Source organism: Caretta caretta, chromosome 3 (genome assembly GCF_965140235.1).
Source record: "Caretta caretta isolate rCarCar2 chromosome 3, rCarCar1.hap1, whole genome shotgun sequence".
NCBI lineage: Eukaryota > Metazoa > Chordata > Testudines > Cheloniidae > Caretta > Caretta caretta.
The window spans coordinates 6,148,890-6,171,748 of NC_134208.1; the positions used below are offsets into that span (position 1 = coordinate 6,148,890).

The window sequence follows — 22,859 nt, forward strand, 5'->3', positions numbered from 1 at the left end:
CCTCAGCCCTTCATTCCCACAGCCCCCAAGAGACACACTCGTACCCTGGGGCTAGCGAACAAGCTATACCTGCCAGCATCAATCCCCTGCAATCACTCCACACCCGCATGTAATTACTCCGCATGCACGGCTTTAACGCCAGAGACTTTCCCAGGCAGGCTCCAGCACGTGGCACTTATTACGGCTCCTCTTCGTCTCGATCCACTCTGGACCTCTCTAGGAAGAGCCCATTTGGAATGGGTTTTGGTTCACGCGGACATCTGCCAGCTGTGGCGGGTCCCGCAGCCACGCGGCTGTGGGCGTGTCTCTAAGAGGGATACTGGGCTGCCCTGGAACTAACCCATTGCCTTTGAGGGCACCACACAAGAAACATGAGTTCGAGTCTCAGCTCTTGATCCATAAGCCGTTGGGTCGGAGAGCCGCACTGAAGCAGGATGTTCTGGCCCAGTGGGGAGAGAGCACAACATCCCTCGCCAGGAACGGGCCCCAGTCCCTTCCGTTCTTCTCCTGAACAAGGGTTGGTGGGGATCGTGGAAAAACTGGAGGGATCTTTTCAGGACACAAGGGGCACCCAGGGGACATAATAAGGAAGCAAACAGGATCCACCGCCGCTGCCGAGCCAGGGGCTTTAATGTGGCCTCGGCAGCCGCCCTGTGAGTAGCTGAGGCGTGAACGTGTCACCTCAGCGATGCACAATAGCTCGGGTAGAAGTGAGCCTGCTGCCCCATCCTGGCTCAGCAGCGGCTGACGGCTGCTTCCCTAGCAGGGGGCACGCAGCAAGGGAGAGTTCGGTTACATCTGATTCGAGGATGAGCCCCACTCACCCTGGGGCCACGCAGGGACGTCCCCTGTTGCCGCAGAAGTCCAGCTAGGTACATACTGGGACGCAATTCCCAGCAGGGGACTTGATGCGTGTGCACTGGTTGTGATGCCGAGTTCAGGAGCAGCTATCGGCCAGAGCGGCCAGGCGCTACAGTGCGCATGTCCTGGAGGCAGAGCTACTTTTAAGTGCTTTAAGGCTGCACTCTGCTGCTACAGGAGACTTGGGGATGCCTGTGCTAGCAGGGGACTGGGCTCAGTGTCCCCTAGGACTTACCAGCTGGTCATCGCTGGAGAGTGTCAAGGTAGCTAGAGGTGATGAAGACAATCCCGCCATGCCCTTCGTTGATCCCACTTTGGATTTGCTTGTGGAGGCTTGTGAAACTTTCCATGCTTTGGCTGTGCTGGAAAAGGCCAATGGGAGCCTTGCCTAGTCCAGGCCAATGGCCTATGCTCCTGAGCACCGCACACGCCCATTAGTGTTGCAAGCATCTACCATCCTTAACCTGGCACTGCCCATGTCCAGTGCCTGTAATGCATGGATAAGCCTCTTCGACCAAAGCCTCTGAGGCTCCGAAGGCAAGCGCCGAATTTGTTACGCAGAGTTCTTTAAAAAGGCGAGCAGGGGAACTCATGAATCTTGCAGATCCTTGCGCAAACCCTGCAGTGTCTTTCTCGATCCCATGACACTTCCTAGACACTTGGACATTGGAACTGGTTTCCACAGAGGTTGAGATGTCCAAGGGTGGTAGGATGGGGGGGAGCAGTGCCAAGGAGTCTGCGATTGTTCGTTAACTCTTTTGGAATAGCGCTATGGGATCTTTAACCCCCTGCCTTGATAGATACCAAATACAGGCAGAATCAGTCTCAGTTTCTCAGTTTAACATCTCATCTGATGGACAGAGCGCACCCACTGGTACACACTATACCATCAGTGGGGCATATGACCAAGAGCAGATGTCTCATCAGAAGGAGAGAGATTACCAATGGAACCATCTCTGTCAGGCCAACTTTCCCCGCTACAGCTGTTTTATTACCTTGAGAGCTCTCTTTTTCCGCTCAACTCCATTTATGGCACTACGGGGCTAAATCTTTGACAGGCAGAAACGATCAGAGCTAGACTGAAGACAATCCAGTTATATGGATTTACAGCAGCTCCAAATCTGGCCATCTAGCCAGAGCCATCGTTTATATTTCCTCAGGTAGAGTTCTCTATTGATGCACTAACATCACGGGACTGGCAGGAAGGCAGAACAGAACCGGTGGACCACAGGTACCCAGCGCACTGGAAATAGAATGTCTTTGGCTCGTACTCACCGGCTCCTGGAAATAAAGCTGATAGTCAAACACAGGATGGGCTTTGATCATGTCCATGACATTCACTTTGGGGTTCGCGGGTTTGTATGGCGTGTTCAGCCCAGCCACCGCCCTAAGACACCAGCAGCAGGAATCAGAGAGGGAGAAACCAAAAGATCCAGTTTACAAGCAAGAGCGATATGCTCTGATTCAAAGGGCAGACTCCGAATCTGCACACTGGCATTGGGCTGCGCACACACACAGGGGCGTTTACATAGGTCAGGAAGTCGCCCATGAGCAGGCTTCAGAGAGAAGTGTGATATGGACCTTTTCAGGGGCTCCCTCTGAGCTTCAAGCGCATGGAGCTCCTTAACTAGGACTCCACCGCGAAGGAGTCTGGGGGAAGCAGAGCCATTGTTTCTGTGATGGGAGGGCAGCGAGAGCAGTAATTGGTGAACTGGGGCGGGGGAGATGGATAGCAGAGACTGTCACTCCTATTACACCCCAGGCCCCAGGAGTAACAACAACATGTTAAGGACCAGATCCGCAACGGGCACAATTCACCATAATCATATTGGCCTACACAGAACATCAATTTACACCGTCTAAGAATCTGGCCCCGAGTGCCCAGAGCCGTACCCTGTGGTGAAGCATCACTTGTCAGTGGGGAAGGGCCCAACGAAAGAGGTCACTGAATCCCAGATCTACTCAGTCCACAAACTAAGGCTCTAGCCACCATCACCCCAGTCCTGCAGGCTGGTTTCAGATCCAGCTTCAACAACTGGCTGAATAATTCACCGGGAATTGGCTTAGGCTCTAGGACCCTTACCGTGGCAACATGCATTACATCCACATCGAGAGATCAGAGTCTAAGACCAGAGAGGTTGGGGCAGACCAGCAGGAGGATGTGCAGAGAAAACTCACTGGATTGGGCTGCTCCTCAGGCTGCACTTGTTCAGTGGCTAAACAGAGAAACTGTCTCCTGGGCTGGCATCCCGGCTACTTTTCCCATCACTAGCTTCACCTAGTGAGGCTCTACTCTGAAAAGGGTCCCTACAAATGGTTTTGTGAGAGGTCACGTTTGTTACGCCTCAGTGACTCCATCAAGCATGCTCAGTTGGAACACAGATGTTTTCCTCCACTAGCCAGCACTGGGAACTCAAGCTGGGCTCAGAGTCATGCTGGCATCTTTCCTTCTCACATGGGACCACCACTTCTAAAGGTCCTGTGAGGAAAATTGGGTGCTTGGTGACACCTGTGCAACCCCAGTGCTTTCCAGTTAGGACTTCAGTAGCACCTGAGCAATGCCACCGATTTACACAGGTGTAACTGATCAGAATCTTGTTAATGGTGCAATTGATGATGCCCCCAGAGGAAGAGAATCCAGCTCACTTGCTCTCAGCTGTGTCGGCTCTCGAGGGCTAACGAGAGTAAAGAGCAGTAAAAAATAACCTTTCGCCCCTAAAACGAACAGTTCTGCCTCAGACACTCACAACAGGGAGTAGAACTGGTGAGTCGGCAGAGGCCTCTTTGTATACAGTCACTTTTCAGAGTAGAACCTCGCTTCTAACCAAGTTTTGAGCAAATAAATATTTTCAAGAGTCAAGTTGGTGACTGTGGTGATAATTTATATGGTGGAAAAAAAAACACCTTCTGGTCACATTAGTGGGAATCAGGAGCATTTTCTCAGCATTCTCTTCCAAAAAATAATCTAATTTCAGGACAGATTAAAAACAACCACCCATCACTAAGTCAGAAAGCTCATTCCATGATACCCCCCCTCTTTGGAGATTAAATTATAGGGGAGACATCCGATGGTGACTTACTTCACTCGCTCTGGGTAAAAGAGGGCCATGTTCCACACCACAGCTCCGCCCCAGTCATGGCCGATGAACACTGCCTGGGAAATGCCCTAGAGGAGTATAGGAAACAAGAAAGGCGTCATTGTGAGCATGTCAATGGGTCAGTGTTTTTGGGGAGCAAATGTGGTTTTCAGGGCAGAAGGAACTCCAGATACTCTGGCTAGGAACATAGGAGAGTGATTCAGCACTTACCAGTGGGCACGAAGGGTCTTTGGGACAAGTAGACATTTGGAAGCTCTCCACCAGCCAGAGTGAGAGAGGAGTGCGGCTCAGCTTGCCAATGTGGCAACGTCTTTCTTCCCTACACATTCAGAGCACTCTGCGCCAGACCAGGGGTCTGTCCATTGGGGAGGGGTGGGCCAGGGACTACAGAACAGGCCAATGCTCATTGTTCCCCAGCCCTGGGAGGATGGGGAAAGGGACAGCCAGAGGAGGTGCATTTCTACAGCCCAGCTGCAGAAGCTCTGAGAGCATGGGTCCAATGCAGCCGCAAAGCTAGGGAGTTCTGCTTCATCCTGTCCCCGTGGCAATCACTGCTAGCAAAGCCAGGGAGCAGAGTTCTTTGCTTGCACTTAGCTCCTAATCCAGCAGGCTGGGTAGCCCACCCAGAGCGAAAACCAGCCTACTAGTGACCTTGCAAACCCTCGATCCAGCGTACCAGTCTGTTATCACCAAGGACAAACTTCCATTCACAATGCCCCGGACTCCACCCAGAGCCTGGGGCCGAGCACAGGAACCAAAGCTAGCCTCCCGCCAACCTACAAGCCGTCTGTCAAGTGCAATTCATTTAGCTGCTGGCTGGAGTTTTGCTGGGTCTTTTACAGATGAATCAATTGCTCTCCTGACTCCTGCTGGCTGGGAAGTTTAAGGCCAAAGGCTGGATTCAAAGGGCACCTGGGACATGGTGTCAGCTGGAGTCTGTGATGGTCTCACTCCCGTAGCCCTCCTGACACTGCTGTGCTAATGTGTAAAAGAGCCTCTATTGATGTAACTTACAAAGGAGCTGGGAGGAGGGGTTTCTTCCACGTAGCGCCTTGCGTCTCCTGCTAGTTGCATTCCTTGTGTCTCTCAGCATGTGGCTTACAGGAATTTAGCCTCCCTTCCATTTACATCAGGTGGCCAAGTTTGAAGCGGATACGTAAGCAGCAGGGTCAGTTACGTGTAGGCGAGTGGGTACAAATCAAAGGCAGGGCAAGAAAATTTGCAGTAGCATAAATCATCAATTTAAGCAGGACAAACCCTTCGCGTAAACACACAAACTACTTTAAACTGCTCTTAAGCTTAGTTCAGTAAGGCCTGGTCCATACACAGAGTTTCACAATCCAACAAGAGGTGTGACTTTAAACTAGTTTAGTTCAAGCAGTTCAAAAGGGTACAGGGGCACTCTCACTGGGGTCTGAGAGGGGCTTATTATAGGTTAGCCTGAACAGATCTCTAACAGATTTAGGACAAGGCACTGGAATAAGTCAGGATATTATGGGTTCTAGTCCCAGCTCTGCTACTGTCTGGGCAACTCGCTTCCCTGCCCTGTGTCTCAGTTTCCCCCTCTGTAGAATGGGGATAGCGATATTTGCCTTTCTTTGAAGAGCTGCAGGTGGACAGTGCTACGTGAGAGCTAAGCCTTGCTGTTAGCCACCACCTCTTAAAACACCGGCTTCGCAATGAGGGCTCAGCAGCTGTCTCTTATCGTAGGAGGCCTGGCCTTGCCACAGAAGGTCAGAGGGAAAGGGGACCCGGCTCTCAGGAGAGGCCACTAAACCAACTGCAAAACAGCAGCAAGACGAGGAAAGCAATTTGTTCCAGTTTCGATTGGCCAGGCCCGGCCTTACCTTGAAAGGACCATGGTCGCATCAGTTTCAACAAGATACAGCTCAAACCACAGTGCTCCCTGTTTAGATGTTATTTATTTGTGTGTCCTGATAGAGGCTGGACCTGGCCAGACTCTCTCTCCTCCTCTGCACGTCCAGCCTTGCTACAGTACCGAGCTTCATCAGAGGGCACAGAACCCCCCTGGGGAGCTGAGCCCCCTTGCAGGGACCGGGTGTCACGTCTGGATTTCACAACTACTACTACTTTGTGTTTCACTGAAGCGCTCACAGCACTTACAAATGGAGGCACCATTATCCCCAGATGGGAAACTGAGGCAGAGAGAGGGGGAAGTGACTCACCCAAGGTCACACAACTCATCAGTGGCACAGGTGGGAAGAGAACCCTGTGCATTAGCCATTGGACAACACTGCCTCCTAGTTAAAAGGGGACTGGATACCGAAATGAACCCAGGCCACTGTCCTGCCTGCCTCCTCTCTGCTAGTCTAAGCTACTTGCATGGCCCCTATTTCCATCATACCCGAGCGCCTCACGATCTTCTATGCGTTTATCCTCACAACCCCCCTGCAAGGCAGGGCAGAGCCATTAGTCCCATAGTACAGAGGGGAAACTGAGGCACAGAGGGACTAAGGCCCAGTGGTATTTAGGTGCTTCACTATTGAAATCAATGGGAGTTGAGCCCAGATCCTCAAAGTGACTTGCCCAAGGTCACATGGAGAGCCAGGACTTGAACCCAGGTCTCCCAAGTCCATGCCTTAACCATCCGTCTTCATGTCCGCTGGGGTCCAGGGGCTGATGTGAAATGAACTGGTGGTCTCAGTTGAGTTCCCTGGGGAACAGGCACACCAAAAACGACCCGCAGAAGTGGCACATTGCTAGCAGTCTCAGCTGACAGGTTACAAACTCAGCGTGTCACGGCCGACGAACAGACTTCTCTCCCACCTCTAAATGGGGGACACTCGCAGGGGTGCAGGGAAGCTGCTGTTCTGTGTCTACTCAAGACCCTCAGTGTGGTCCCCTTCCGGCTACGGCTGGCCACTGCCAGAGCCTCATCGGCACCGTACGTTCCAGCAGGGGCGCACGGAGCAGATTTTGATTTAAAACTAGGCTCCTTTGTGAAGCATTTTTCCCCCAAGCTGTGCAACTGCTCAGACGCCAGCTGCTGCAGCAGCAAGAAAGAAAGATCAAGGGCTTGTCAAAAGGTTTTACAATCCGCAGCGGTCACCGGGCCGGGAGGGTTTAATGACAATGTATCGGGTTGGGGCTGCAGAAAGAAAAAGAGCAATCGATCAGGAAACTGCGGGGCCTTCCAGGCAAATGATCCTTAACCGTCCCTAACCAGAGGGGAGCAGCTACCCAGAGCTATTGAGCAGAGCTGCTCCATATGGAACCGCTGGCTCACAGCAACGGCCCGTGCGCCGAAATGGAGATTGAACAGTGCTTAAACAGAGCAGCCATTTCAGACCCAGAAGTTACACTGCAGATTAATGCCCAGTCCCCATCTCCCAGCGCAGGAGACAGAGGGAAGGGCAAGGGGAGCAGATTTCCAGTCCCTTCTGCAGATTCTAGCTCCTCCCAGGCATACGAGCTGCGTCGTTGTGGGTTAGGGTGACCAGATGTCCCAGTTTTATAGGGACAGTCACGATATTTGGAGCTTTTTCTTATATAGGCTCCTATTACCCCCCACTCCGTCCCGATGTTTCACACTTGCTATCTGGTCACCCTATGTTAGGTACATACCATAGAGACACAGCCCCGCCGGCAGGGCCACTCTGGAGGCAGGCAGGCAGGCAAGGGAAGGCGGCTCGGGGAAACCCGTGTGCACGGCACGGGCAGCGAGGATTGGAATAGAAGGGACTATGCCTAGTGCTGTGTCGTCGCCCCTCCTGGCACAGCACCGGATCCACCTCTGCCGCAGAAATAGTACGTCCCGTTAGCCAGCACTTCGCCCCAGTGCCACAAGGGGCACTTGACGGAGGCATTACGCTGGCCAGCCACTGCTGTGGACGCGCTGCACCTCCGCCCCCACCCAGGGGCCTAGCTGAGCACGCTGTCAGCGATGCCGATGTACGAGGTGGCCATGGGTGGCGCATCAGCTGCCCGTTCGGGGAGGCCTGCCCCCAGCCCTTCTTCCCCACCCATCCCCCACTGGAGCCCCCGAACCCACACATGGCCACCAGCCCTGGGCCACTCAACCAGCCCCAGCATCCCCAGCCTCAGATTGCCGGGCACCGGTCCCAGCCACCCTCAGTCCTGGGCCACAGGCCGGCCCACCCGAGCCCAGACCACAGGGGAAGAGCGAGAAGCAGGAGGGGTCTCTGGGTGAAGCGTGAGTGGAGCCATGCCTGGCTGTTTGGGGAGGCTCAGTCTCCCCTGGCCTGTGATACCCACTGCCCATGGGGGTGGCCCAAGACTGGACCCAATAGGGGTATGTGGATGAAGGGCCAGAGCTAGGATGGGGTAGAGCTGGGGCTGGGGATATTAGCAGAGCTGGGGACGGGGAGCCTGGACCTGGAAATGGCACAGATCAGGATTGATCGTTGCCCTTCTTTGCTCCTTTTCCAATTTTAATAGCTATTTTTAGAGTCACATTTACCTAAAGCGTAAGGGTCCTTCTTGATTAATTCAGCAAACTCCGCCCCCCCCCCCCCCAGCACACCTGACAGGTGTGTAAAACATGGGTTAGAACGGCAGAATCTGTCCATATATGTGTATTCATTCATGAATGGGATATTAAACAATCTGGTAGAGTACTTTGCCCAAGGGCAACATAACCCAACTGCCAGCCTCACTCCTAGGACCAGCCACATTTACTGGCAAATCTTTCCACAGCTCTGCCCCGTGTAACATTTGCACGTGAACAATGGTGTGAACGCTGGGTTAATCAATATCGGACTTAAATCCAGCCAGCCTACAATGCACAGACTGCAGAGAGATTTATTCCACCTCTTCACAACAATCTGATCGTTCTCCATACAGTCAAATGGATTGGCCAGCTCTGAAGTCTAGGTAGCAGACACTGAGGAACAGCCCAATAAACTGGCACCTCCTTGCCGGGAGTCCTGGAAATCAGGAGCAGATATTGATGCGCCAGGACCTGCACTTTGAAAAGCTTACGAATATTGGTTCTGCTCTCGCTGCATCTTCGTGAGCAGATGACTAAGAGCAAGTCTGTGGCTTACTTTTGCTGCCTGTTTTCGCCAAAGCAGATTCACGACTGAAATATGGTTGGATCTGAGGGAAGATGGGGGCGGGAAGAGAAGAGGATGGTCAAGAGCATCCTCTCTTCCTCTCCTCTAATGGAGGAGAAGAGGATGGTCACACTTGACTGGAACTCAGGAGATGTAGAGTCGCTTCCTGGCTTTAGCCAGAGCTCTCCCCATTCCCATGCTACCTCCCAACACTGCTGTGAGGCAGGGGGGGAAGTGCTCCTAACCCCATTCTACCGAGACTAAATGACTGGCCTAAGGTTCCTTGGCAAAGGAAGGAACTGTAAGCAGACCTCCTGAGTCCCAGGCCAGCACCCTGACCTCTGGGCCATATTTCGTCCCCTATCAACCCATCACTTTCGTGAGCAGTCAATTCCATCCGTAGACTGAAGGGGCCCTGTCCCAGGTAGGAGCCCAAAGTGAAACCTGGCATTTGCAAAAAATGCATCCACAGAGCTGTAAGATGCCAAGTTAGCATATCGGCTAAGACTCATCTCAAGAAAGGGCTCCATTTGCAACTCACCTGGAGGAGCCTGCAAGAATCACAGCTTGAATCTTGGCTGGAGTAGCACGGAACAGACCCACACACACAGTCACAGCCTATCTGGCCACCAGGTTACTCCTGGGGGAATTCTACGCCACTGGGCACATGCAGAATTCATCTGCCCACCCACAGATATTTTTTCCCTCAGCAGAAAATACATTCTGGGGGAGAGGCGCCGCAGTTATGCCTTTCGCCCACCAGGGGCTGCTGTGGCACCAGAACAGAGGGCAGTCGGCTCACTGGCCATAGCAGCCCAGCAGCCAATACGGGGGAGGAGAGGCTGCATTCCCCACAGCACCCTGACCACGGGGCCAGGTGAGGAGGCACGGGGGCGGGGGGAACAGACAGAGCAGGGCACATGGGGCTACTGGGGGATTACATGGACTGGGCTTCAGAATGGCGAGTGAGGGGACAGACTGGGGCAGGGGCTGCATGGGAAAGGAGGGTGCAGGGACACAGGGACGGGAGAAGAGAGGTGGCTGAGTGGGGTGCAGGGACACCTGGGGACAGGGGCAGATGTGCCTGACTGAATGGGAGAGGCTAGGGGTCAGCTGGGGTCTGCCTGGGAGAAGCTCCCCAACTCTGTAACAATCCCACCCCCCAAAAGGTTCCATACTTCTCCCACCCACACCCAACAACCCCCAGGTTCACTCCCAGGCCTTCTTCCCAGCAATTACGTTCCTCTCCCTCAGCTCCTCCGTTATCCCTGACTGCCCCAAGCCTTTGCACTGCTGCTGAGGGGTGCGGGAAATACTTTTCTGCATTGCAGTTTAAATGAATTATTACTCAAAGCTCTCTCTTAATATGCCGAGTAAGGAATCTATTTGTCAAAAAACAGTTCCTGAATCTTTTTTGTCGTCTGTATTGTTACACACATGTGCCCACAGGTGTTTTGAAATAAATTACCAAAATAATTGAAGCTGGCATGATTATAATATGTTATTTTGACAAATAAAATATGAAGAATTCTGCAAAATTTTTAATTTTTGGCACAGAATTCTTCCAGGAGTAACCAGGTGCACTGGGGAGATTGCAGATTACTGGTGAACTGCAACCGTAATCCTGACATACTAAGCCACCAGCACGCATCACCTAGCTCCCACACGCAACCCTTCCATAACAAACCAACAGCATGTGCAGCCCAGTGCTACATATAACCCTACCACAAACTGCAAGCGAGCCCAATAACCCATCTGGGTACACACAGCAAAGAGAAACATCCCAGTTACAGCACCCTCTCTCTATGGGGCTAGAAAAGAGTACAGTAAGATACGCTTTTAACAATTACCAATACCTCTCTCAAGTCAAATGAGTTGCATTAGGGAGCATTCTAGTCTGTAACGAACCTTGGATTCTCGCCAGCACTTGAATAATGAAGTGGACATGAACACTGGTCTTGGACTGAAATCAGCTTGGCAGTGGATGGGGTTGTGAAATTAACAGCTGAACAGTTATAACAGGAGACACATGGACCGTGGTGTGAAAAGGCCATCCGAAGAACCCACTAAGCATTCCCAGCCTTTGAACGGAAAAGGCCCAATGGAAGAGGCTCGGGCATCTCTTGCTGCAGTCCCCTGGAGTAGGATTTAGAAATGCATTCATGGAAACACTCTATAGAACAGCCTTCTAAGAGATCCTGAATTGAACTGGACAGGCTTGATTCTCCATGCACAGACTCGTACACTCCCGGACAAAGCAGGAGTAGCACTATGTACAGGTGCTAATGACAATGCAACCTGCAACACGGTGATGGTTCATGGCTCAGCAATCCTAGCTCAGGGGCACTCAACAGCACATGGGCACACAATCAGCAGCCGGAAATATCTGCCACTCCAAGTATGGCGAGTGTTCCATAATTAGGTGACTTGTCCCTCTCTTCCTGGAGTCAGCTTGTCATGGGGAACTAGCTGTCCCCGAACTCCATACCATACTTAATACAATCCCTTTTGTAAAGCGCCAGATGGAAAGATGTTGATCTATCCCAGCCCTGGGCACCCACCCACCAAGAAAAGACCGCCCCACGCTGAGAACCTAATCAACCCCGATGACAGCAGCAGGGCCTGCCACAATGGGCTTATCAAGGCTAGGAAGGAGAGGTTGGCTCCTTGTGACATTTCACTTTTAAAAGCCTTTCATGATGCTTTCTACACAGCCGCTGCTGAAAGGAAATGTTAATTGGGTTTCCGGCAGACTGCGGTGGTGTCAGAGAAGGGCTGACATGTAAGATCTGACTTATCAGCCCGGGAACCCTTGTGCTGCAGTTGAGTCTGCACATCAATTATATGACAAACTCAATTCCTCCATCTTATCTTCCTAATTATTTTTCTTTCACCCTGTCCATATTCACCGCCCTGGAAAAATGCATTAAATGGATCATCACAGATCCTAACAAAGCTAGGAAACAGCAGGAGCCGAATTTCCAGGCTTATAGAAACTGAAGGTCATTCTAGATGAAAAAGTTTACCCTGAGGTCACAGATTTGACCTACTACCTTGAAGTTGAGAGATTATTCATGGTCTTGGGCTTAGCTAGGTCCCAAATTTTCTCCTACAAGCACTGAGGTAGCTCCAATGTCTTAGAGGTAAGAAGTCCCTTAGAGCAGTGGGCCAGCCGCCAGGCAAGCTTTGCTCCCAGATCTCACGCGCGGTAGGGTCCCTCTAGCAGTCCTGGAAGGTGCTACGGCTACAGAAGGTCCTACCCATAGAGAGAGGTGGTTGCTTGGGGAGACTGTATGGAACCCTGAGAGCTGTAAAGCTCAGACCGTGATACCCTGAGCTTTCCTGGGGGAAAGCCAACAGCGTGACTGGAGCACAGGGGAGACGAAGACCCATTCTATTCACCAGGCAGGCTGCCACACCCTGAACCAGCGGAAGCTTTCCTTGAAGGGCTTGCCTTCCCAGGCATGGCACATTGCAGCCAGCCAACCTGCAGGTCACAAGAGCAAATATTAACCCTCCTAACATCCTTGGGAGGCATCCCCAGTCTGGGGAAACTGAGGCAGTGTGGGTGAGTGACTTGCCGGGAGTGAGTCACTCTTGAGCTGGAAGTTGAGCAACCATCCTGGGGCCACGGCAATTAGAACCCTGCATTCAATCCAGGAAAGCCAGAGCTCAGAAAGGAGCTGGACAAAGAGCCTCTGAAGCTAACAGCAGGCCGGAGGGGTTGAGTTACGAAGGAAGACTGAGAGGTAGGTAGGTTGATATCACTTGGTCAGGGGGGCACTCATGGGAGGGGCAGGGCAACTCAAACATTCGGGGGGTAAATAGCAAGAGCGGGAAGCAATAATCGGTAGGTGGGTGACACACGCCCCTCCATTGTACCACCTGTACAGAGACCCCAGCAATGAGGGTGGCATAAATGATTGTACGTGGCAGATTCATGCAATACCATTGACGTTTTAGGTCAGTTCCCTGCCCTCCTCCGAAGATGGACCAGGGAAGAGTCTTCAAAGGAAAGTCAGGGGCTTCTGTCATTTAGGACATTTAAAGAGAGGCAGCATGGTCTAGTGGACAGGATACTGGTGACCTGGTTTTATTCCTGGCTCTCTGTTGCTGAGCAGCTGTGAAATCTTGGGCAAGTCTTATTTAGACTGTAAGCTCTTTGAGACGGGGCTATCTATGGATATGTACAGCACCTAACACAATAGGCCCCAAATGAGATCTAAGTGCTCTCTATATCAGTGCTTCTCAAGCTATCTGATGTGGGGGACCGGCAATTTTTTTCCCCCCCAATATGCACACAGACCAGCAGCCGATGGCTCGTGGACCAGCACCGGTCGGCGGACCACCACTTTGAGTAGCACTGCTCAATATAGATAACAGGCTGGCAAAAACCCTAGATATTATACTATAGGGAACAATCTTGCATTGGCTGGGGGAGATGGACACAATCAGTCTCCTCCATTTCTTGAATCATGCCGTTGTTATAGGGTTCCTGTTCTGTTTACACACACACACACACCCACCCACCCGGCTCAAAGCTGTGCTTTCACAAGCAATCACAAAAACAACGAGGAGTCTGGTGGCACCTTAAAGACTAACAGATTTATTTGGACATAAGCCTTTGTGGGTAAAAAACCCCATCTCTTCAGACCCAGAAGTGGGTTTTTTACCCACAAAGGCTTATCCCTAAATAAATCTGTTAGTCTTTAAGGTGCCACCGGACTCCTTGTCGTTGTTGTGGATACAGACTAACACAGCTACCCCCTGATACTAAGCAATCACGGTCACTCAAAACATAGTTTAATAAAAACACCAGCATTGCACTGAAGAGATCCTCAGACACACAATGCACAATTAAACCAACCTGCTAAACACGTTTCCAGCCACCGCAAACGTTGCAGAGAATTTCCAGGCTAGGCTGCTGGGATTTGGGCAGCTGACGGTAGGAGCTAAGCACACAAACAGCATTCCCATCAATCAGACTGCTTAGGAGACAGGATAGATTTTCCTTTTCGGGAAGGATCAAACAAACGAGTGAATAAATACCTGATTTTTCAAAAAGCGAGAGTTATCTGATGAGCAAGCAAAGTTTGTTTTGTCCCAATTGCTTTAAGTACCTAGGGCCTCCCAAGAAACGTAGATTGATACAATCTCCTGCAAAACATTTTTTAGATTACTTACCTCCTGGGATCAGTAGCACGGCTCTTAAACTCCATCCCCATACAGTTATAGCTGGGCAGCAGATGGTGCAAAGAGCATTTCATCTGCAAGCGAATTAAGTGAAACATGGAGCATACACCTCCACAAATGGGTTAGCCACACAGATTTAACAGTTAGCACTTATATGGCACGTCCACGTTTAATTAAATTTCAGATGCTTGCTACTGCCATCTGGATCGTGACAAGAGGGCGGCTGAGAAAGGGCCTTTAGAGTGGGGAATGGTTCTTCCATTATTTTTCTTGCCAGTTCAAGTAAGGAGAAAGGAAAGGATGCTTTGAACAGTTCATCAAGTGCTGCCAGGCACTACAGAGCATTTGATATAATGTCTGTAGGAGGAAGGACTCCTGAGGGATTCAAGATGAGATATGGAGCCTTTCATCTCTAGTTTGCCATTTCAAAATCTGACCTGGGTTGGTAGTTAACTCAAGGGATCTCCCTTGACATTAAAGCGGCAAAGAGATGAAAGTACCTCTGGCTCTCAGCGTCTGTAAACTGAATGGAGTGAGGCTGGGAAGAGATTGTCTCATGGCCTGGGGACAGCCGTAGCAGCTGGGAATATTCATCCAGAAGGACCCCAAGGAACATTATAAGCCACACAAGGGACCACATTGCCCCTCACCTAAATGCAGCAACATATGGGGTAAAACACGGCAGCCACTTAACATCACACATCAATGCTACACAATTATAGAACAAAGTGATAAACAGCCTTGTTCACTCTACAAGGGGGACACTTTAGGGTTGGCAGAATGCAGCTGTATGCCCAAAACAATGGCTTTTTAGCCAAAGCCCAGCTCTTAGATAGGCTGCCCTGGGACCCTGAATAACCACCAGTAGCCAGGACGACAAATACTTTTCTGTCTCATCCAACAGATAGCACCTCCAACAGTGCCCCCTAGCACCAAGCCGGGGCACTGCTTCCCTACCAATTAAAGGAAAGAGAGTGCTCAATGTGAACGACACTTCCTGCTGCACATGGGGGTTCCTTAAAAACTGCCCATCCACACACTGACCCAGCCTAGCTACAGAGTTCTTGGTAGGCAAAGAGTTAACGACATAACCTTTCTGCCACTGGGAAGTCTGCTTACTCAGAAGCGTCCAGAACACACAGAGGAGGGGGAAGCTGTAGCGGGGTTGATTCTTTATCAACCGATTCAGGCATTGTTTAAAAATTATGTAGCAGAAGGTTCCCAATTAGCCAGTGGGTATTTAAGATGCAATTAAACTTCTCCTTCAAGCAGCAAAGCGAAAAAGTTGTCACGTTCCTTGGAAGAACCTGCAGATGGCAAAGAGGTTTTAATTCTGTCCCTGTTGCTTTACACTGGATTCTCTTTCAGCAGCACACGTGTCCTTGGAGGGAAAGCTGGCAACCTACATAGCAGGATGATGGGACTCACAAGGAATGCATTAGAGAAAGGAGCTAGCAGAGAGTTGGCCAACTGTTTGCTACGCTCCTTTGGCCCTTGTGAAATCCCAGACAGCTAATTCCTTCAGTAGTAAAGACCACAGAGGGGCATAGCAATTAGAAACGATGAGCATCTGTCAGGTTGTCTACACATGGAATACAGAACAGTACATACGTGCAGCCAGATACGGAGAGAGGCAGGGGCCAAGAGTGGAATCTCAACCAAGCAGAGCCGATTGGGCTTGTTCCCACCAGGTCTACAGGGGTCCATCTACACGACCCACGGGCTTTTGAGTGTAGGGAAGAGCACCACATGATGCAGGATACTTCAAAACATGGCTGTATAGCAATGTATGAGAAAATGCTACTTCCCTCCCAGGCCTTCTCCAGACTGCTTGCACTGGGCAGGATACAATTCAAGCCAAACTCTACCTGTAATTGAGATGCAAAATGCCCAAATTATTGATACCAGGTTTGATCTCTTAGGTGGCTTGTGAGGCTGGGCCAAAAAGGGTTAAGCAACTTGCAGGCTAATTGATCCAGATTCAACCTTTAGAGACACAGTAGTAAACAGTTGTGCTTTTTGTGTGTTTACATATATCTTGTTAGAGGTTGACAATGTAACCAAATAGTTCCTGTCTATGGCTGTATTCTGTTAATTCAGAGATCAAAAGAAGATCTTAACATTTAAATGTACTGATATCACGGTCTTAATTTCTCTTTGAAGTCGGTGGTAAATCTTCTGTAAAATGACGAAGATAAGCAACTGCCTTACGTTAATCCATGTAGCTAATTACCAGGGATGTTTGGGAAATGGGTCTACTTCCAAGCCAAAATGATTGCCTTTTCTTCACCAAGGACTGCATGCTGCACCAGAACTATAAAGGGGACTCTTGGGTCCTGATCCTTTCTATCTCAAATCTGCTAAAGCTTTATCAGAGGAAGCACTGAGCCACAAGACTGAGGTCTCCAATTTCACTTTGGGTCACCCTGATATGGAACATTGGACTATATCCATGGACTAATTCTGAAAGAACTCTTTGCAACACTCAAGTTCACTGTCTCTACTATGAAACTGGTCGACAAACTCGATTCATATCTGTATGTATAATGATCTTTTAACCAATACTCTCTCTCTCTGCTTTTTGAATAAATTTTAATTTTGTTAATAAGAATTGGCTATAAGCATATCTTTGGGTAAGATCTGAAATATTCATTGACCTGTGGAGTAACGTGTCCAATCCTTTGGGACTGGTAGAACTTTTTATATGATGAACAAGATTTTCAATAATCTTCATCGTATTTGACGTGGCTGTCGGGATGGAAGCCCAAGGCTGGATTGCTTTAACGAAACTGTGTTTTGGCTTCAGTGTAACCAGTATGGTATTGTAGAAGCTGTTTTGTTGCTAGCTGGGTGAATCTAAGTATTGGAATAACCACCAGGTTTAGCGATTATCTGTCCCATTCTTTGCAGTTTGCCCTAATCGAGCAACTTCAGCGTGCTCCCCACCCAGGACTCTGGTCATGGTGGCGTAGTCTGACTGGGATACAAATTACCACAGCTTAATTGGGTTTTTTGAATCAGAACCACATGTGTGTCAAAAATTAATTTTGATACTGGAGAGTTTTTAAAGGTTAAAAATCAGCTACAGATCATATGAAGATCTTGACAGAAATTAACAGAAATTGAAGAATTATGCTCACAGAGGGGGTTGTCTTTTAAGAAAAAGGCCCCAGAGGAAGAACTGAAAAAATCTGTTAACGGTCAGCAATCAGGAGCAGTAAGAAACAAGCAGCAACTTGAACATGAACAAAAACTGGCAGATCTTTGATTGCAGAAAAAGTAAAAGATAGCGGATATGGACTTAAAGAATAGCCTCAGAGATTTGAGATTGGTGAGGCATATGCAGAGAAATCAAGATTTGTATTAAAGCCCAGATCAGAATAAGTATAATCACAACACGAACGCATGAACAGTATAACAGAACAACCCATGTTACACAGACTGACGCATCTTACGGGGAACACAGAATGAAGATGGAAGAGGGAACCCTTCTTCCTCGAGTTTGGTGTTAAGGTTCCCATGGTCCGACCATCCCAACAAGGGGCCAGGTGTACTCCTCTTTTCTGTCCCTTTCCCTTTCATCCACATGTCTGGGACCATATCTGCTTAGGTTTCAGCCCCCTGCCCATGTCTGGTATTCTGTGGGGACCAATTTTAGCTGCTTGTATGGCCATGCCAGGCCAATGCATTTCACAGTGGCTTTGACCTGCCAATGCAGTCTCAAACCTGCTCAGAAAGGTTCAAATAAATTCTTAAAACCAGACTATTATTGTGGTTACTATGTTTATATTGCTCAATCTTATGACCCTTGGGTCAATCAGTCATGCTAACTCGAGGCCTTATGCTAACTGCTAACTTATGGCCCAGCCTGTTTAAGACATTCATTTTACATACTCTTACCTACATTACAGCTTTAATTGTTGATTTCTTAAACATCTTAACATGTCTTGAAGGTACACAGGCCTGAACCCAGATTATGAACTACCCAAGCTTAGGTCAGCTCATACTTGGAAGACCAGGTCAACATACCCACCTTCCAAAACTCACATGACTCCTTGTTTCATGACGGCCATAAATAAGGCCCCAATCCTAAGAGGTGCGGCCAACCCCTCACTCACAATGAGCACAAACAGGAGTAGCAGGTGTTCAGCACCTCACAGGATCAAACCCACTGTGGACAGGAAGAGCGGACTCTTCCAGCTCCTTGAAATGAAAAAGAACAGAGTTGTTCCCAACAGGCACAAGGTGTTTTCAAATATACACATGGCCAGCAAGCCTCCGGACACTATGAAGTTTTAAAATGGGCGTAGCCTGGTCAAATAACCCTAGCCTCAGCGAGAACCCTAGCCGCGGCATTCCTTAGCGTGCACTTGCTCACAATAGGCCCGAAGTCCGGAGAAGAGAAAATTACGATGAGCAGTTGAAGAGAGAAGTGGGGTTTTTATCCACGAAAGCTTATACCCAAATAAATCAGTTAGTCTTTAAGGTGCCACCAGACTCCCTGTTGTTTTTGCAGATACAGACTAACATGGCTACCCCCTGATACTTTGTTTCCTCTGAACCTTTTCTCAATAGAGGGGAGCCTTACTCCAGCAAAATTACAGACACAATTAAGAGACGTTTTGGGGCAGGGCCACGGCCACGTTCAGATCTGTGGCAACGGCTGCCTTCTGCTCAGAAACGTACAGAGGATGGCAAACATTTTATCTATTGGGAGCAAGTGGCTGTAGCTGCTGGAGGGTGAGTGGCATTTCCTTGGAGTCTTTGCTGTCGAGGGCACAAACATGCCCTGCAGTCACATTTCCCTATGCACTGCAGGATGGGGATTGCCATCTGGGGGACATGTTTACAATATATGGGGACACTGTTCTTATAGTCTTATCAATAACGTAACATAGGAATGGCCACATTGGGTCAGACCAATGGTCCATCTAGCCCAGAGTCCAGTTTTCTGACAGTGGCCAGTGCCAGGTGCTTCAGAAGGAATGAACAGAACAGGGCAATTATTGAGTGATCCATCCCCTGTCGTCCAGTCCCAGCTTCTGGCAAACAGAGACTAGGGACACTCACAGCATGGGGTTGCATCCCTGACCATCTTGGCTAACTGATGGACCTATCCTTCATTAACTTATCTAATTGTTTTTTGAACCCAGTTATAGTTTGGCCTTCACAACACCCTCTGGCAAGGAGTTCCATAGGTTGACTGTGCGTTGTGTGAAGAAATACTTCCTTTTGTTTGTTTTAAACCTGCTGCATATTAATTTCATTGGGTGATCCCTGGCTCTTGTGTTGTTTGAAGAAGTAAACAACACTTCCTTATTCATTTTCTCCACACCAATCATGATTTTATAGACCTCTATCATATCCCCTCTTAGATGTCTTTTCCAAGCTCAGAAGTCCGTCTTTTTAATCTCTCCTCATAAGGAAGCTGTTCCATGCCCCTAATCATTTTTGTTGCCTTTCTCTGTATCTTTTCCAATCCTAATATATCTTTTTAGAGATGGGGCAACCAAAACTGTTCAAGGTACCATGAATTTGTATAGTCGCATTATGACATTTTCTGTCTCGTTGTCTCTCTCTTTCTAATGGTTCCTAACATTGTTCGCTTTTTTGACGGCCGCTGCACTGAGCCAATGTTTTCAGAGAACTATCCACAGTGACTCCAAGATCTCTTTCTTAAGTGGTAAGAGTTAATTTAGACCCCATCAGCTTGTATGTATAGTTGGAATTATGTTTTCCAATGTGCATTACTTTGCATTTATCAACATCAAGTTTCATCCACCATTTTGTTGCCCAGTCACCCAGTTTTGTGAGATCCCTTTCTAAAACTTCACAGTCTGCTTTGGACTTAATTGTCTTGAGTAATTTTGTATGATCTGCAAATTTTGCCACCTCACTGCTCACCCTTTTCCAGATCATATATGAATATGCTGAAGAGCATTGGTCCCAGTAAAATATTTTGGGTATACAGTACCCTGCAGTACTGCTTAGGGGCCCCAAGGCATGGTTCAAGACCCCACTGTGCCAGGTGCTGTACAAACAGAAAGATAGCCCCTGCCCCCAAAGATTTTACAATCTAAGTAAACCGGTGTCCCTTGCAGGTACCACTGCGTTGTTAGCACAGAGGAATAATGGTGTAATGCACGCCTGTGTGAAATGAGTTTGGCAGATCTCAGCCCAGACCCACCAAGCAGACAGGTGTCTGCATCACAAAAACTATCACTGCTGTTGGTCCCTTTTGTTGGCAGCCTCAGAGAGGTGGTCAGGGATTGAATAGGCCAGGGCGAGTACGTTCACCTCTTGGCCAGAGAAGTGGTCCCTCCAGGTGAGGGTTGAGGCTCACTGGTGTGCTGTGTTTATGAAGATTAAGCATAGCCCCACTGTGCAGAGGGCTGTTCCTATCTAGTTAGAGTCCCTTCAAACTACGGCTCCCGGGCCAGATCCGGCCCCTTGGGGCTTTGGATCCAGCCCATGGGATTGCCACCCCCATGAGCCCCGCACCGCTCTCGGAAGCACACCCCACACGCCTCCTGCAGACCAACTCCCTGCCCTGAGCTCCCTGTCTGCACCCCAGCCCCCTGCAGCACTCTGCACCCCAACCCTCTGCCCTGAGCCCCCTCCCACACTCCGCAGCCCTCCCTGCCCCACTGCCCTGAGTCCCCTCCCACACTGTGCACCCCCTCCTGCACTCCAACCCCCTTCCCTGAGCTCCCTTGTACATGCCACACCCCTCCTCTGCCCCACTCCCTTGCCCTGACTCCTTTCCTGCACACCACACCCCCTCCCACACCCCACACTCCCTCCTGCACCAGCCCTACATTCATGGCCCTGCAAGCAATTTCCCCACTCAGATGTGGCCCTCGGGCCAAAAAGTTTGCCCACCCCTGGCATATACACGTGTATTATCGAAATACATATCTCATGCAGCGTATTGTATTTTCCTAATAAAACCAAGTTATTTTTATCTATTTGAATGATACAAAAGTAGGGTGAAAAAAATCAGAAAAAAATGAATAATACTTTTTGTAAAACCTGGGCATTTTTCGGTAAAAATCAGTTTAAACTGAAAACAAAGGGGATTAATTATAACGCCGTGACAGGACAAACCAACCGTCAGAATGAGGGGCACAAAGGCCAGCCCAGAACTTATGTTCAGTGTAGGGAATTCTGATCAATTTGCCCCACAGAAGACATGACAGCTCAGCCCTATAAGCACGTATGCAGGGTCAATACACTCTCCAAGTTAAGGCTGCCAAGAAACAAAGTAATCAGACATCAAGTGTGCCAAGTGTCAGCATTAAACAACAGATACGTGCAGTCAAGGTAATTTAGATAAATCCCCAGCAGTTCAGTCGTTAGTTTAAAAAGTCTAGACAGAAAAACCATTCACTGAGGAAAGTAGAGTCCAATGGTTAGGACACTAGCCTAGGAGTTAGGAGGACCAGGGTTCAATTCCTTGCTCTGCCACAGACTTTGTTTGTGACCTTGGTCAAGTCTCTCTGTGCCTTAGGGTACGTCAACACACCAACTAGAAACCCACAGCTGGCCCGTGCCAGCCAGCTGGAGCTCGCGGGGCTGTTTCATTGCTGTGTAGATTTCCAGGCTCCAGCTAGAGTCCGAGCTCTGGGACCCTCTCACCTTGCAGGGTCCTAGGGCCCAGGCTCCAACCCAGGTCCGGAAGTCTACGCAGCAGAAAAACAGCTCTGCAGTGTGAACCCGAGCCAGCTGGCACCAGCCGGCCCTGGGTGTCAAGTTGCTGTGTAGATGTACCCTTAGTTTCCTACCTGTGCTATGGGGATAACAGCCTCCCCTACCTCCCAGGGGTGCTGGGAGGATGAATACATTACAGATTGTGAAGCACTCGACACTATGGTAATGGGAAGGAACACAAGAAAGATAAATATTTTTTTAAAAACCTTAACTCTGACCCCCCCCGGCACAATTGTTATCCCAGCACTTTGCTTTTTGAACTATACCGAAGCTGCCTGAAAACTCCCACAAAACCTTAAGACTTTCACCTAGAGAAGCCCCAGGAAGAAGAATTTGAATCTAGATCTGCTCAAAGAGCTGGTGGAGTCAGCTCATTTCCAGCTATAAGTTCCGTAAGATTCATAGAGTTGATGGCCAAGAGGGACCATGTGCTCATCTAGTCTGTCTTGCTTTGCCACACAGGCCATTAAATTTCACCCAGTCACCCATGTGCCCAATAACCTGTCGCGGGCAGATAACGACAACTCTTTTGTAAAGCGCCTGGAGATCTGCTGATAAAAATAATGCTGTACAAGAATTAGGTTTTATATTGTTGTGTTTGGCTAAAGCAAATCTTCCAGAAAGGCAGCCAAGTCTTGATATGAAGAGCTAAAGAGATGAGGGGAATCCACCACGTCCCCTGGTAGTCTGTACCAATAATTAATCACCCACAGTGGTAAAAATCTGCCTTATTTCCAGTTGGAAATGGTCTGGTTTCAGCTTCTAGCCATTGGCTCTTGCTCTGCCTTTCTCCACTAGGTTAAAGAGCCTCAGTACCTGGTATTTACTTTACACTGTAATCAAGTCACACCTGAATTTTTTTTTTTTTTTTTTTTTTTTTATAAATTCAGCTCTTTGAGCCCCTCACGAGAAGGCACGGCCTCCAGCCATTCAGTTTCTGTGTTGCTCTTCTCTGCAACAC

General features: G+C 49.3%; 1 protein-coding gene across 2 annotated transcripts in view; it reads right to left on the reverse strand.

Moving 5' to 3' along the window:
* EPHX2 (epoxide hydrolase 2) overlaps nt 1-22,859 on the reverse strand; it is a 111,426-nt gene that overhangs the window by 37,935 nt on the left and 50,632 nt on the right. The window contains exons 11-12 of one of the 2 annotated variants that reach the window (XM_048845877.2): nt 3,942-4,027; nt 2,137-2,248 (exon numbers count right to left, since the gene is read on the reverse strand). The exons of the other annotated variant lie outside the window; for it this stretch is intronic. Of the exons in view, the coding sequence (XP_048701834.2) occupies nt 2,137-2,248; nt 3,942-4,027 (198 nt within the window). The remainder of the gene's footprint in view (nt 1-2,136; nt 2,249-3,941; nt 4,028-22,859) is intronic. 2 annotated transcript variants of the gene reach the window in all.